Source organism: Panulirus ornatus, chromosome 67 (assembly GCF_036320965.1).
Source record: "Panulirus ornatus isolate Po-2019 chromosome 67, ASM3632096v1, whole genome shotgun sequence".
NCBI classification, from domain to species: Eukaryota; Metazoa; Arthropoda; class Malacostraca; order Decapoda; family Palinuridae; genus Panulirus; species Panulirus ornatus.
This window is the reverse complement of record NC_092290.1, coordinates 2,894,264-2,909,749: the sequence shown is the minus strand read 5'-3', so window position 1 is coordinate 2,909,749 and position 15,486 is coordinate 2,894,264. Positions and strand designations below refer to the sequence as shown.

Here is a 15,486-nt window from a genome sequence, read left to right as displayed (position 1 = left end):
TATATATATATATATATATATATATATATATATATATATATATATATATATGCACGGGAAAATGGGAGCGCTTGATATGTAAGATTACATGAGTGATGCTTTGAAGATATACGGCAATAAACTAAACTGAGAATCCCAGGAAAGAATCCGGGAATTAGAGATTGACAACACTTGGGGAGATGGTTCAAGGAAGATGACATGAAGAGATAACGAAGATGATAAAGATGACCAGTGGGTCGTCTGTGGGGGCATGTGATTGGTGTTTTCTCATGCTTATACTAAGCTTTCTCAGTCCCCCAACCCCTTAAGCTTTCACTCCCTTAGCACCCCCTTTCCTTCCCCCATTCATATCGCTGCTTCCTCTCCACTTTAATTGCCCTTCATCCACCATGCCCACTCCCCTTACCACTTAGTGCTGCGCCTTCCCTCAGTTCTTCCCTGTCCCCATCACTCCGTATTGGTCCGCATTCCACTCCAAGCTCTTCTCTCAGTGACTGGCCCTCATGAAGTGTCTCATCACACCGCTCCCACACCCCGGCACAGTCAGCTGTTCACATTGTTGGCCAGAGGTCACTAGCATAGTGTGACACCGTGTGTGCCCTCGTCATCACAGCTTCTCCAACACAGCATCACCCTGACACTATCTATCCTCGTCGTACCCATGACACGATCGTCTTCACGTCCTCTCGGGTCAGGACCATGTGGCGTGCCAAGTCTTAATGAACGTGTTGCCGCACCTGTCGGGGAAGGTAGGCGTGGGATACCTGTTCTGGGGCCAGGGGCAAGTTTTTGTATACATCATCCCGTCTGGCCACTCGCTGGCCAGGTTATGTCCGTCCGTGCGACTCCAAGGTTAGGAATGTATGTATACAAACGCTCGGGGGAAATGGTCTTCATTTATTTTGGATAAGCTTAAGTACGTAAACATTGCCTTGATAGCATCAGCCTAAGAACCTCAGTTGTTAACCCTGGTAGGATATTAGTCAGCCGGGTTCACGGTGTTTTTACTAGGCCACAACGGAAGGAAGGAAGGTGACTGGCTCCTGTGGGAAGGATTGGCAAGTTCCGTTGGATCAAGTTACCGTCCGGGGCGTAGGACGCCCTCGTGTAAACACTGGGTAGAGGTGATGGAGGGGGCCTGGCCATCAGGAGACAGGAAGTGGTGATGACGTATATGTGCACAAACTTACGCTTGGTGTTTCTGTGGTACACAGCGGCCTTGAGTAATTTCTGTACATGCCCTCAGGATCTTAGTATACAGTATATCCTTGTGTAGCCTTAGCACCTACCTGACCAGGATCATGGTGGACAGTATCCTTGCATTGCCTTAGAACCTGCCTAGTGATTGTGTTAAGTAACCTACTAGTTCCTTTAATAGACAAGTCTCGTTACCTAACCTCATAACATTGCCTAAACATGTATCTAACTAGCATATTCTTCTTGGTCTATATATACATATATATATATATATATATATATATATATATATATATATATATATATATATATATATATATATTTTTTTTTCATACCATTCGCCATTTCCCGCGATAGCGAGGTAGCGTTAAGAACAGAGGACTGGGCCTTTGAGGGAATATCCTCACCTGGACCTCTTCTCTGTTCCTTCTTTTGGAAAATTAAAAAAAAAAAAACGAGAGGGGAGGATTTCCAGCCCCCCGCTCCCTTCCCTTTTAGTCGCCTTCTACGACACGCAGGGAATACGTGGGAAGTATTCTTTCTCCCCTATCCCCAGGGAATATATATATATATATATATATATAAGATTGATATTCAACAGGAAATGTCACGATTCTGTTATGGTCTTTGTATGTATGAGTGAGTAACCAAAGGGTGGGGATAGCGATGTGCTTTCCGGTGCGTGTACTAGGGAGTGTTTACTGAGAAGGATTGACTTTATTCATACTCATATGTAGTCGTTTTATGCAGCATTTGGTTGATTGCTGCGTGAGAAAGTGTTTCAGGTCGTCAGGATTTTTTTTGTCCACTCACATTGTCACTCTGAGGAAGTTGGATCACTTTAAGCTGGGTTTTAGTACATGGTTGCTCATTATATCGAGAAAAAATATGTGGATGACCTCGGTTTTGATGTTTCTGGGTACACGGAAGTTCAGGAGTGTTGAGGAAAACTTACGCAGCCGGAGGTGTGATGCATGTAGGAGAATTTCACGTCAATATATTATTATCTTGACAGTTTTCATTACTTCCCAGCCTCATGCTACATCTTTATACCACACACCATTTCCGTCACTGCCACAGACTCAACCACCAACACCATATACTCAAGGCCCACCACTCCTCCCATTTAACCGCAAGAATCAGCCGGCCCATTTAGGTGATGAGAATTGTAATTAACTCAATTGATTGGTAATACTGGTATACGTTTACACAATGGGGCCAAGCCAGTTGTCTGTATGGTCATGAGTTGACTTCTTTATTTCCTGTCTTTATACATTTTCTGAAGTTTATTTAGGGATATATATGTTCGCTTTTTCGCAGATAGCTGTTTATGCGCGAGGAGCTTTGTGAATAGATGTTTCGTTTTGAAATACGAGTGACCCTTTGAAGCGGGTGAGGAGGTTCAGCAGCTTTGGTACATTAATGATGGCGGAGTTAATTGTGTTCAGTTCCTTTATTTATCATACCACTGTGAAGGCGTGGGCAGGATATTACAGGCATTTGTACTGATAATTCCGCCATCGGAGACATTTTATTATGTGAACTGAGACGGCACGGGCAGCTGAGGCCCTAATCAAGTCATCTCATTGCATATATATATATATATATATATATATATATATATATATATATATATATATATATATATATATATGACAGCTAGAGACTGAGTGTGAATGAATGTGGCCTTTGTTGTCTTTCCCTAGCGATACTTCGCGCGCACGCGGGGGGAGTGGGGTGCCATTTCATGTGTGGCGGGGTGGCGACGGAAATGGATGAAGGCAGCATGTATGAATATGTACATGTGTATATATGTATATATATCTGTGTATGTATATTTATGTATACGTTGAAATGTTTTGGTATGTATATGTGCGTATGTGGGCGTTTATGTGTATATATGTGTATGTGAGTGGGTTGGGCCATTCTTTCGTCTGTTTCCTTGTGCCACCTCGCTAACGCGGGAGACAGCGACAAAGTATAATAAGAAAGCATTATATATATATATATATATATATATATATATATATATATATATATATATATATACATTATCCCTGGGGATAGGGGAGAAAGAATACTTCCCACGAATTCCCTGCGTGTCGTAAAAGGCGACTAAAAGGGAAGGGAGCGGGGGGCTGGAAATCCTCCCCTCTTGGTTTTTTTTTTTAATTTTCCAAAAGAAGGAACAGAGAAGGGGGCCAGGTGAGGATATTCCCTCAAAGGTCCAGTTCTCTGTTCTTGACGCTACCTCGCTAACGCGGGAAATGGCGAATAGTATGGGGGAATCCTCCCCTCCCTTTTTTTTTTTAATTTTTCAAAAGAAGGAACAGAGAAGGAGACCAAGTGAGGATATTCCCTTTGAGGCTTAGTCCTCTGTTCTTGGCGCTTCCTCGCTAACGCGGGAAATGGCGAATATGTATGAAAAAAGAGAATATATATGTATATATATATATATATATATATATATATATATATATATATATATATATATATATATATATATTCTTTCTTTTCTTTTAAACTATTTGCCATTTCCCGCGTTAGCGAGGTAGCGTTAAGAACAGAGGACTGGGCCTTTTTTGGAATATCCTCACCTGGCCCCCTCTGTTCCTTCTTTTGGAAAATTAAAAAAAAAAAAACGAGAGGGGAGGATTTCCAGCCCCCCGCTCCCTCCCCTTTTAGTCGCCTTCTACGACACGCAGGGAATACGTGGGAAGTATTCTTAATCCCCTATCCCCAGGGATATATATATATATATATATATATATATATATATATATATATATATATATATATATATATATATATATATGGATGTATTCACGAAGCAAACGCTTTACGATCACACATGAAGTTGTAGACCACGAAGGAAAATCAAAGCCGGGAAATTTGCATATGTATATATATATATATATATATATATATATATATATATCTTTTCTTTCTTTCATACTATTCGCCATTTCCCGCATTAGCGAGGTAGCGTTGAGAACAGAGGACTGGGCCCTTGAGGGAATATCCTCACCTGGGCCCCTTCTCTATTCCCTCTTTTGGAAAATTAAAAAAAAAAAGTGAGAGGGGAGGATTTCCAGCCTCCCGCTCCCTCCCCTTTTAGTCGCCTTCTACGACACGCAGGGAATACGTGGGAAGTATTCTTTCTCCCCTATCCCCTATATATATATTTTTTTTTTTTTCATACTATTCGCCATTTCCCGCGATAGCGAGGTAGCGTTAAGAACAGAGGACTGGGCCTTTGAGGGAATACCCTCACCTGGCCCCCTTCTCTGTTGCTTCTTTTGGAAAAAAAAAAAAAAAAAAAAGCAAATGCTTTACGATCACACATGAAGTTGTAGACCACGAAGGAAAATCAAAGCCGGGAAATTTGCTAAAGCGCTTTCGTGTATTTCAACACATCTTTGGAAGCAAATAGTAACAAGGAACAGATGGAGTAAAAATGTATAGAGACACCAGTAGATGTTGCCAGGATCACATCGTACACGATAACGAAGCAGGCATTGAGGGTGGTATAGTAACCCACGTGGAAACATTTTCCACCAGTGAAATGTGTCATGTAAAATGTGTATGAAGAAAGTAAAAAGATTAGTAAGAGTACAAGGTGATGTCGCTACTGGATTAGTTTTAGGTTGTAGGTACTATGTGACTATTGTTTTGTCCTCTGGGGATGTAAATAGGGTTCAATTAATATTGGCGTTTTGGCCTGTCTGGAAATGTTTAATCATATTAATTGTAGAATTAAGGGCCAGAGAGATACTCTTTAGAACGCTATTTCGTAGATTAAGAAACCTGAAAATGGCATTACCTTAAGAACATCCTGTACGGTAATTAGTTGTGCGCCCTTAGTTCTTACTTCTAACCAGAGGATCTGAATGATTTTAAGTAAGTCTTTTTCATATGTATATCCAACTAGGTATGCACATATTGCTTTACCCATCCATGTTTCCATTTTTCTTTCATTCGTTTGGTTACTTTTCACATCATTTTTCCCTGCGCTCATTGGGTCATATGTGTTGGATCCAGCGTTATTGTAAAAGAGAATCTTTGACCAGCTTTATCTTTTTAAGAATGCTGAACCACAAAAGTACAAATGTATGTGCCTCTTCAGGTAGTATGATGCCAGATTTTGAATATCTGAGCCGGGCTTTTTCCCAAAGCCATCATCTGACTTTGAATTTACATTTTCTGTAACCTGTTTTCCCATTCTCACTACATGCCTGCTTTTTTATTGCTATCCCCTTATCAAGTGATTTCGTTTGGAGACATTAAGTCTTCTTCTTACACTGTCATCCTGATGTATCTATCAGCAGCTTCTGGAAATTGTTAATTTCAGCCACTCTGGTTCTGGTGACGGCATGTACCAAGAAGGTGATACCTCTTGGTTGCATCTTTTGGCAGTGCCAACAGCATGACAGATCCTTAAAGATGACTAGGGTGTGGAAGAAACAAGGTCCATGTCATAGCTTGGGTTATGTGAAGGTATGTCTTCATTCAGGGTGTCTTGTCATGCCCAGATCCATGCTATTAGATGGCAGACAGGGATGAGGGGCAGTTATGACTACAGTTCACGTAAATACTTAGCTTAGGCTGTTCAGCAAGACTCAGGTAACACATTGATGCAAACGTCAGGTATTGCAGCAGAAATATGAGACTAGGTGCTGGCTTCGGTGGAGTATCTTGGAGATTCAACATGACCTCCATTGGACGGTGGCTCTCTCCTGAAACTCATTCCTTACTATTCATTGCACATGTTCCTAATGGGGACTTCAGATTATACATGAAGAGTGGGCTGTAGAGACCATTCTTTTACATAGGTAAGTCACCCTGGCGAGGTTAAGGAGGGTGTTCTGCATCATGATGTGACAAGTGTAATGCACTGTGTTGCTACATTGACAGTAAATTTGCCTGATCCATCAAACTGTAAAGGATCTGATGGCCAAAAACATTAATCACGTACATCCTTGCCTTGCATGTGCCTATTTTTAGATGAATTTCCTTTGGGAGCATTGGCATATAACAACCATGCCCTCCTTGACCCAAACGTGGAGAAGGACTCTGTCATTGGAAGGCAATGAGCTCACCAGAAGCAAGGAAGATAATGCTAGGGGTATCTGTGATGATGCTCTTTAACAACAATGCTCACCTTCAGTAGGAAAGACACAGGGGGAGAGGGATGCCATAGGTATAAACCTCATTCTATGTATATCCTTGTTCTTCCTCTAATTTTTGGTTCTTTTGTTGGTGACTCATCCTGACTGTGCTAATTATAACATTTCTGATATACCTGTTGATTGCTTGGACCTTAGGGCACTAAGGAATCCATATGTTAAGACTTCTAGAGTGCTTTGTGTATAACAGCTCATTATATTCTGATGGTTTATCCATGATGAGGTGATTAATAGAGGATGTCTTTGGCCTCAGATCATACCTATGTATGTCCTAAGTATCTGACAGAGTTCATCTTTGTCAAAATTTGATTGTACATCATATAATACCCTGTCTCATCCTGGTCATGCCCCACATGCATCTGTTCCTTCTTTAACTTCAACATTCACTGAGTCCTGATTCATTTCCTCATCTGATGGCTCATCATTCTCAGTCATACTATTTTCCTCTTCCTCCAGTCACTCTAAGTTAGTTTTCTTGCTTTCACTCAGAGGTCTTCCTGTGGCTAAGGGGCCCAATATCCCAGGTCGTACCCCCTGTTGCTGTCTATTCTCTCTCTATAATCATCTTCATAGTATCATGGTTTTGTTGTCTGAGTGATGACTGCACGGATACATTTTGATCCTTATAAAACATGAGGAAATTTGGCAACTCTGAAATACTCTGATGGTAGCTTGTGTTATATGCAAATACTACCAGCAGTAACATAATACCCCTGGACTTTGGTCATGTGCCACACCCCTAATTGCTAAGACACTCCTTTCAGCATGGATTTAATTCACCACCATTGTCAATGACCTACTGTTTGAAGCTTTCCTCAAGCACTAATTACCTATGTTGAAAACATATGCTTCTTGTGCCATCTTTATACCTGATTTTTATAGGAATGATATATTTTTAGTTAACTTATGTATAAACTAATCGTAATATTTTTTAGTTTTTAGATATCTTTCATAGGAAGCCAAAATATATGAATTTTTTAAATAGTTTTGAGTTCTTAGATATACTTTTCGTGTCAAAATTTTTTTAGTAAGTATTAGGGTCTATGTCTGTATAGATTCTCCAAAATCACTTAAATGGGTTGTAATAAACTTATTGCCAGTTTGGAATATGCCAGACTTAAGCTGATATTAATTATTTACATTTCAGGTGCGGCTGGGAGTGGAGTTGTGGGAGGTGGGTGAGCCTCTGGCTGTTGGAGAAGCTGACCATAGTGGTAGTGAGGGGGTAGGGGGCAGCTTGAACCCCCCGGGACCATCCCAGGGGGGTGCAGGCGTCCCCGGCACTACCCGTAGTGACTCCTCTCGCAGCGATACCTCTTCCTCAGGTGCATCATCTTCCTGCTGTTCATCATCAGGTGCACCTCGTCGTCCTTGTTTGCACGCTGCTCTCTCTGATCCAGGCTACGAGTCTGCACACCTGCCTGACGACGATCGAGAAGACCCTGATCAGCATCAGCACTGTCACAGTGGGGGGGACATGTCACTACGTGAGCGTTGTGAGGAGCGTGATGGCTCTCCATTACACCAGGGCCTCACTCGCTCTCGCTCCTTTGGTGGTTTACTCACCCACCGACGCACAGGTTCAGGAGCAGGGTCACCACAGCAAGCTGGGGCAAGAGCAGGATGGGCAGGTCAGGGTGTACTTGGTCAGACAGGGTCATCACCCAGGGATGTGCGTCGTGTACTTGCTCTACCTCCCCATGTGAAGGTGCCAAAATCTCCCAGACCTGAGCGTGCATCACAGATAAGCAGTAGTGTAGCCCGTGGTTTAAGGGAGTGTGTTGCTGTCACCCGTCAGGATTTAGAATCCCTCCATCAAGCACAGCAAGACTCCCATTTACACCAAGTAAGTTGTTAAGTGATTTTGCTCTCATTTGTTGTTGGTTACTTCAGAATAGTAGAATTTTATTACATGGTATTTTCTTTGTCAACATGAACTTTCTATTTGCAGATTTTTTTTTTAAGTTGAAGGCTCCATTCAGCTGGACCATAAAAGATAATATCATGGTCTTTGTACCACAGACGTACTGTATAGCACTGATGTAGATAATGGACGGGTTGAAGTGCATAGCATTTACTGTGCAAATGGCAAACAAAATTATTTCATATTCTGTCTGCATTGTAAGTCCTTATCTACATGTAGAATTCTCAGATGTTAAAGTTACCAGCCAAATCCACATCATTATAGGTTAGACCCAAGCACTTGTAACCGTAGATGTACTTGATTCTCTTTGTATGCTGGCATCCTCTCAGTCACCACTCTTCCATATTACTTACCAGATGCACTTTACTGTCATAAGTTGTACATATGCCTATGAGCCTCTTGCCTTTATACATGGAACTATACAGGCATTCTGCCAATCCTCAGGTGCCTCATCTTTAGCCTTACATGCCTTTCTTGAGAAATTCAACTGCAGCCCCATCCACTTTGTCCACCTTTCCCTATTTCATCTTGCACAAGGAGTTTACCATTTCTTTTCTTTTTATCAGATTACTTATGGAAAGTAAAAACCCTAGATAAAAAGTACTCAAGGGAGTGGATGTACTGAAAAAGAAAAGTTTGAGTACAATTTGTTATGTGAGGAGGATTGATCAAGTAAGAAATGATTAGGTGAAAAAGAGGTGTGGTAATAAGAGGAGAATGTATGAGAGAGCTGTTAAGGGTGTTCTGAAGTGTTGGGGACGTATGGAGAGGATGGCTGTGAAGGTTTACCTGTTTGAAGTGGAGTTAACAAAGGAAAGGTGGAAGCTGAGGAGGAGATGAAAGGATGAAGTGATAGATGCTATGGGTGAAAGGGGCCTGGATATGCTGGGAATTGTGAGGGTAACAAGGGATGGAACAAATTGTGGCAGTGTGAGTACAGGGGATGATGTTCCCTGAATGGGCTGAACCAGAGCATAGAAAGCAGCTAGAGGAAACTGGAAAAGTTTGTTGGACTGGTTGTGGATAATGGGGCTCTAGTGTTGATACATTATACTTGATGGCCATAGGGTAGATGTGAGCAAATAAGGCTGTTTTGTCTTCTCTTGGTTCTACCTTTCTAACAAGGCAAACAAGTATGAAAAACAATGTTATTATTACTCTCAGAGCATTTGTTTAAGGGAAATATAATCCCCATTATGTACAGTATCAGTAACTTATGCCTTGCAGCTGCTGTCTAACCATGAATGAAAATGAAATTTTTGTGTTCAAGAAACAGTAAGATAACCTAAGAATATACAATTTCTTATCTGCAGTAATCAGAAAATATTTTGTTTAAAGGTAATTTGTTTATTTTGCATTTTCACTTTACATGTGTATACATACGTGCTTATATCAGTCATACTTTTTACTACAGTCTTATGGTGGTGCTTTCAGAATATGACAGATATTTTTCTTGGTAACCATCTGGAAGCCTCAAGGTGCCAGAGATCCAACAGTAATACTTTGAACAACTTCATGTTCGTTTTATCACAAGTGCAGCCTGTGCAGCTTTCTTAAACTAAGAAATCAGAATGCTTCAAAGCTGTGTGTCACTGCAGATTTTCTCAAGGGGAAAAATTATGATAAGGAAGCATGAAAAACTTGAGGCAGGAAGAAAAAGAAATGGGAAGCTTTGAATGATAGCAGTGGGAGAATAGTGGCACCTGATGGATGGTACATAGTTTTCATAGTGCACCAAACTACCTGTGATAGTGCACAGTCTGTGAGAGAGGAAAGAGACATCAGTGAATGAACATTATTTCTCTATGGTGCTTTTTCAATTGCCAACCAAAATTCCACAAGTTTGATGTTGCACCTCGTTATTGGTAAGGACATATGATGTTAGAGTGTTCTTAACCATAGAACATATCACTATACCCTCCCCTATGAAAACCAAAGGTGAATTATATTGAGAATGATGTTTATATCCAAATGACCACAAGAAGGCTTGAGTTGATGTGAAAAATTTGCTCAAGCTCCTTTGAAGGAATCTGATATTATTTGATGTTGTCAGTGCATGTATTTTATCATTCATCCCTTCTCCTTTACCTGTATTATTATGTTCATTCGTTCACTTGTATTTTATATTCCTGTAATTTTATCATGTCATTTTTTCCTACTTTGTTAATTATCTGTAATGGGATTCTCTGAAGAGAAAGAGACCAAACATAGTAAATAAAGAATAGAAAATGTACTGTACCTTTACCTTGCATGAGATAATTCTAGAATGATTTACCTTTTGTTTTCAACATGTGTGAAATGCTGGGTTGTATAAGTTTCGAAAAAATATCATCAGGTTAGTTGGGACTTTTCCCCAAATGCAGTACTCAAGTGGTTCCAACAATGTTATATGGTTGCGAGGCATGGGCTATAGATAGAGTTGTGCGGAGGAGGGTGGATGTGCTGGAAATGAGATGTTTGAGGACAATATGTAGTGTGAGGTGGTTTGATCGAGTAAGTAATGAAAGGGTAAGAGAGATGTGTGGTAAGAAAAAGAGTGTGGTTGAGAGAGCAGAAGAGGGTGTTGTGAAATGGTTTGGTCACATGGAGAGAGTGAGTGAGGAAAGATTGACAAATAGGATATATGTGTCAGAGGTGGAGGGAATGAGAAGTGGGAGACCAAATTGGAGGTGGAAAGATGGAGTGAAAAAGATTTTGAGTGATCGGGGCCTGAACATGCAGGAGGGTGAAAGGCGGGCAAGGAATAGAGTGAATTGTAACGATGTGGTATGCTGGGGTCGATGTGCAGTCAGCGGATTGAACCAGGGCATGTGAAGCATCTGGTGCAAACCATGGAAAGTTTTTTGGGGCCTGGATGTGGAAAGGGAGCTGTGGTTTCAGTGCATTGTTACATGACAGCTAGAGACTGAGTGTGAACAAATGTGGCCTTTGTTGTCTCTTCCTAGCGCTACCTCGGAACATGCAGGGGGAGGGGGTTGTTATTTCATGTGAGGTAGGGTGGCGACATGCCTTCACCCTCTCAATCAATACCCTCCCATATAATTTCCCAGGAATACTCAACAAACTTATACCTCTGTAATTTGAGCACTCACTCTTATCCCCTTTGCCTTTGTACAAAGGCACTATGCAAGCATTCCACCAATCCTCAGGCACCTCACCATGAATCATACATACATTAAATAACCATATATATATGTATGTATATGATATATGTATACACAGAAAGAGAGACACATAAAAGTTTTCATTGACAGGGTAGGCTAATATTGAATAATTTTTCTCTTCTTGGCAGTCACAGGGTCGGTTGTATGAGGTTGAGAAGGTAAGAGTCATCAGGTGGCATGGGGAAATTCATATTGTGTCCTGCTTAGTGTTTGGTAAATGGATGTTTTTTCATCAGTCTTGTGTATATTCTGAGACAGCAGACAACCATTCTGAAATATATGGTTTTTGTGATATTTCATTTTTGTACATTACTTTTGTAAAAACTCAAAAGGATGATTTGTCATTTTTCTCTCGTCTCATACTGAAGTGCATTATCACACATTGGTTTTAACAGTAGATATTGATCGTCAGATTTTACATTGAAATAAAGTAGTAATGAGTTGAACATTTAAGATTTGAAAGGTTGAGATACAGTAAAATGACTATGGTGTATGTTTATTGAAATTGACACCCTTCAGGAACTTGATTTTTATGGAGCGCAGCAGCCTGTGTGTGCTATCTCAGAGAATATGCATAGCTGTTCATAGTTTGGCTATGATTAGTCCCAGCACTAACACCTTCATATTTTGAGATTAGTGCATATGTCATTTAATGTTTTTGTGATTAGTGTATTGTATGCTTTGAGTATACTTGTTATTACAGTTGACAACAATGCCAGTTATGATAATGAAAGAAGTAAATGCTGATCATCTTAATCTCTTCCCTTCTGTTTGGGTCACAACACTGTTTAAGTGCTTGCAATTCATGAATGAAGCATTCACTTTGATATGTGACTTCTCTGATCCTGCAGTATCAGTCAGTGTCTTGCATAGTATTTTGATGAACAATGAAGCATGATTTCAGAAACTTTTGTCTTTCAGTGTTAAGATAAATTCACTTCTTGCTTATTTTTGAGCATGCCCTTAGACTACACAGTTTTGATAATAGCATGATGCTAGAGATTGCATGCATTACAGAATTTTTTATGATCTATATGTTTTCAGGGTTCAAGGATACTGTAATTTATTGGAGATTAGAAGTGAATATCATTAAGCCAAAAAGCAAATTTCATCTCCATTTTTGATAAAGTCAACTTGACTTTTGTATCATATATAGGTTTCAAATTCTCTTCTTTTTTATTACTCCTGTTATTACACATGGGATTTTTTTTACGTATGATTATATGGCGCAAGTATAAATATGAAAGTATATGCTCAGAAATAAAGATTTTGATTAGTTAAGGGAAATGTAATGAATATGTATTAAGTGCCATGACTTTACTGTAAATCATGTTCACTTTCATATTAGTGAATATGAGAGACTTATCTAAACATTCAAGTATTTTTTTTTCTATTTATTTCACCACTGTTCATTCATGAAATTTGGGTTTGATTTTCATTATTATTAACGTGGTCTTTACCTCCATTGATTCTACAGCAAATCAAAGCTGCTGAGCGCTATCTCAAAAGGATAGAGTATCACCTGAGTAAACTGGAGGACTTACAGGATCAGTATACCCTGCATCAGAAGTTAAGAGATGGAGTAAGTATTTTTTTCAACTTGTGATGATATTGTTTAATTTTCTTTAGACTCATCAGTGCTTGTGAAATTGTTGCTCTTGTAATTATAAGTTGCAAACACAGGACTCACGATCATGCTATCAGAAGTTGTTGCAGTCCTTTATCCATGCTTAGCACGTCCCGACAAAGAAGAGAGGCTGCTATCCCTGAAGACCAATTGAATATCCTGTCCCATGTTTGGAATGAGGTATATCAAATAGAATTTTTAATCAAATCATAGTGTTGAAGTCCTAAAGCAGAATTAACTACTGCATCTGCAGATTTATTGAAAAATTCAGACTTCTGAGTAAATCCAAGACAAATGTGATATTGTGCATGATCACTGATTACGTACAGCTGGAGTAGCATTCATATATATATTGACATTAGTGACACTGAATACCTTTCAGTTGTTGCAAAGCCCTGCCACAGGGTTCAAACTTGCAGTGAGTGTGTTTAGGTGTAGAATCATTTTGAGCACGTGAAGAAAGTGGTCAGTATATTCTGATTGTTCATTACAATTTGATGTTGATGGTCTTAAAGATCTTTACGGTCAGTAGGCCGTAAGCTCAAATAACCAAACAACTGACAACCATGAAAAAGATGTGGATTTTATCTCTTTTTTTCTATAAGAAATAACATGAATGATTACAGAATATAATCATGTATGATACTTATATAAAATCTGATTTTATTTAACAGGTCAGAACTATGGCATATGCTTATGCCTTGTCACCAGGCAAGGAAAAAGCATCTGCCTTAAGCAATGTAAGGTCAGGATACAGAGAGTGCACAGAAACTCTTTGTGCTTTAGAAGTACAAATTGAGCAGCTAATTGGTACATTGACATTAGAAATGAAAGGTACGTCATATAATTGTTGTTTTCTTCTCGATGTACTGTAATTTAGACTAAAACTTTGTTTTCTACCTTTCTCTAACTGTGTGTTTGCACTTATGATCACTTATGATCATTGTTATTTCGTAGTTATTTAGCTTTCCTTATTTTCCCCTGCTGCTTTTCAAACAAACACCCCTGTCATCTTTTTGTGATTGTTTCACATTTAGTGATAGCTTCATTATATACACATATTTTAATACTTTTATCAATGACACTAGACTCAACTTGTATATGGTAACACCACAAGTGAAAAGCAACCTTTGTAGGTTGTCACTGGATGAAAAGGAGTACAGTTTCATGAAGGAACATCTGACTTCATAGAAGTCCATTGTTTCTCTGCTCCTGATTAGGGTGCAGCCTTGAAGCTGTGGGAGCCCCGAGAAAGGGGCCCTGGCCTGTTTAACTAAATATCTTTATTCTTAGTGTATACAAGGTAACTGTAATGTATAATTAGTGGGAAGACTAAAACAGCGTATAGCTTATTTTGGTCAAACATTGAAGCCTATTTGTTTGACCTAGTGCAGGGGTGTTCAGCATTTTACTGCCCATTACCCTATTTTTTGCCTTTGCCGTGAGCCATTATACCACAAGATAGCACTTCATTAGTTGAGGGCTACCTGTCTCCAAGAGTTAGTTCAATGTAGTTTAGTGTAAATATTTTTTCAGGTAATTGCTTCCCTTGCCCCATTTTACAAATATCCACCCCTACAATTCCTAATATGTAATTTTTGCTGTCTAGCCACAGGCACACCTTCCACCAAATTAGAATACAACAGCCAACCTCAATGGTTTGTAAGCACTGTCCTCACAATGATAAATTATGGTAAAACAGGTATGCAGTCTTAGAGTAAAAGGCATACACTCAATGACTGACGTCTCTGATTAACTGAAGGTGGTGGATAAATGATGCATGGATGGCTCCCAGATTTTACCTGATATATGAATATATATGTCAAGCAACAAGTGGCTCATATGAAAGCAGATCACACTCAGAATTTCCGACATTGAATTCACATACAAATTGTCATTAATATGTTTTGAATACCCTTTGAAAAGTATAACATTTTATATTTTTATGAAAATAGTCTGTATTTTTGTCCTCCCATTATTCCATGAGAATTATTAAGATGCCTCTCTTAGGTAATTTATGAAGGTTAAGAACCTTGCCCTAATGCAATACATATTGTGCAGTGATTCAGGTCTTGAATTTTTTTAATGACCTTTATTTAATACATATTATCTTGCTAGAGATCCATAGGTAGAGTACATGTAAAGTTTTGATCATTTTTGTAAATATTAGATTTTTCAAAGTTATTTCTTTGTTATGATAATGATTTTTTTTTAAGGCATACAAGGATTTGCCCGTCTGTGCCCAGGAGATGTGTTTGAGGTGACTCTCAAACATGGTACTCAGAAGTGGAAGTCTCGAGGCAGAGTGTGCAAGGATAATACTCAAACCTGGGACAATCAAAGAACTGTCATTAAAGGCCTCATTGGAGAAATGGTATGATACTTTAT

The 15,486-nt window shown here is 39.4% G+C and overlaps 1 protein-coding gene across 11 annotated transcripts in view; it reads left to right on the top strand.

Moving 5' to 3' along the window:
• The window catches only part of LOC139747010 (rho family-interacting cell polarization regulator 2-like), a 205,356-nt gene that overhangs the window by 154,727 nt on the left and 35,143 nt on the right, over window positions 1-15,486 (top strand). For 6 of the 11 annotated variants that reach the window (XM_071658739.1, XM_071658735.1, XM_071658744.1 and 3 more), the window contains exons 2-6: window positions 7,531-8,229; window positions 11,600-11,629; window positions 12,949-13,053; window positions 13,773-13,932; window positions 15,315-15,472. In XM_071658739.1, the coding sequence (XP_071514840.1) occupies window positions 7,531-8,229; window positions 11,600-11,629; window positions 12,949-13,053; window positions 13,773-13,932; window positions 15,315-15,472 (1,152 nt within the window). The remainder of the gene's footprint in view (window positions 1-7,530; window positions 8,230-11,599; window positions 11,630-12,948; window positions 13,054-13,772; window positions 13,933-15,314; window positions 15,473-15,486) is intronic. The other 5 variants (XM_071658741.1, XM_071658737.1, XM_071658743.1 and 2 more) reach the window with 1 other exon arrangement.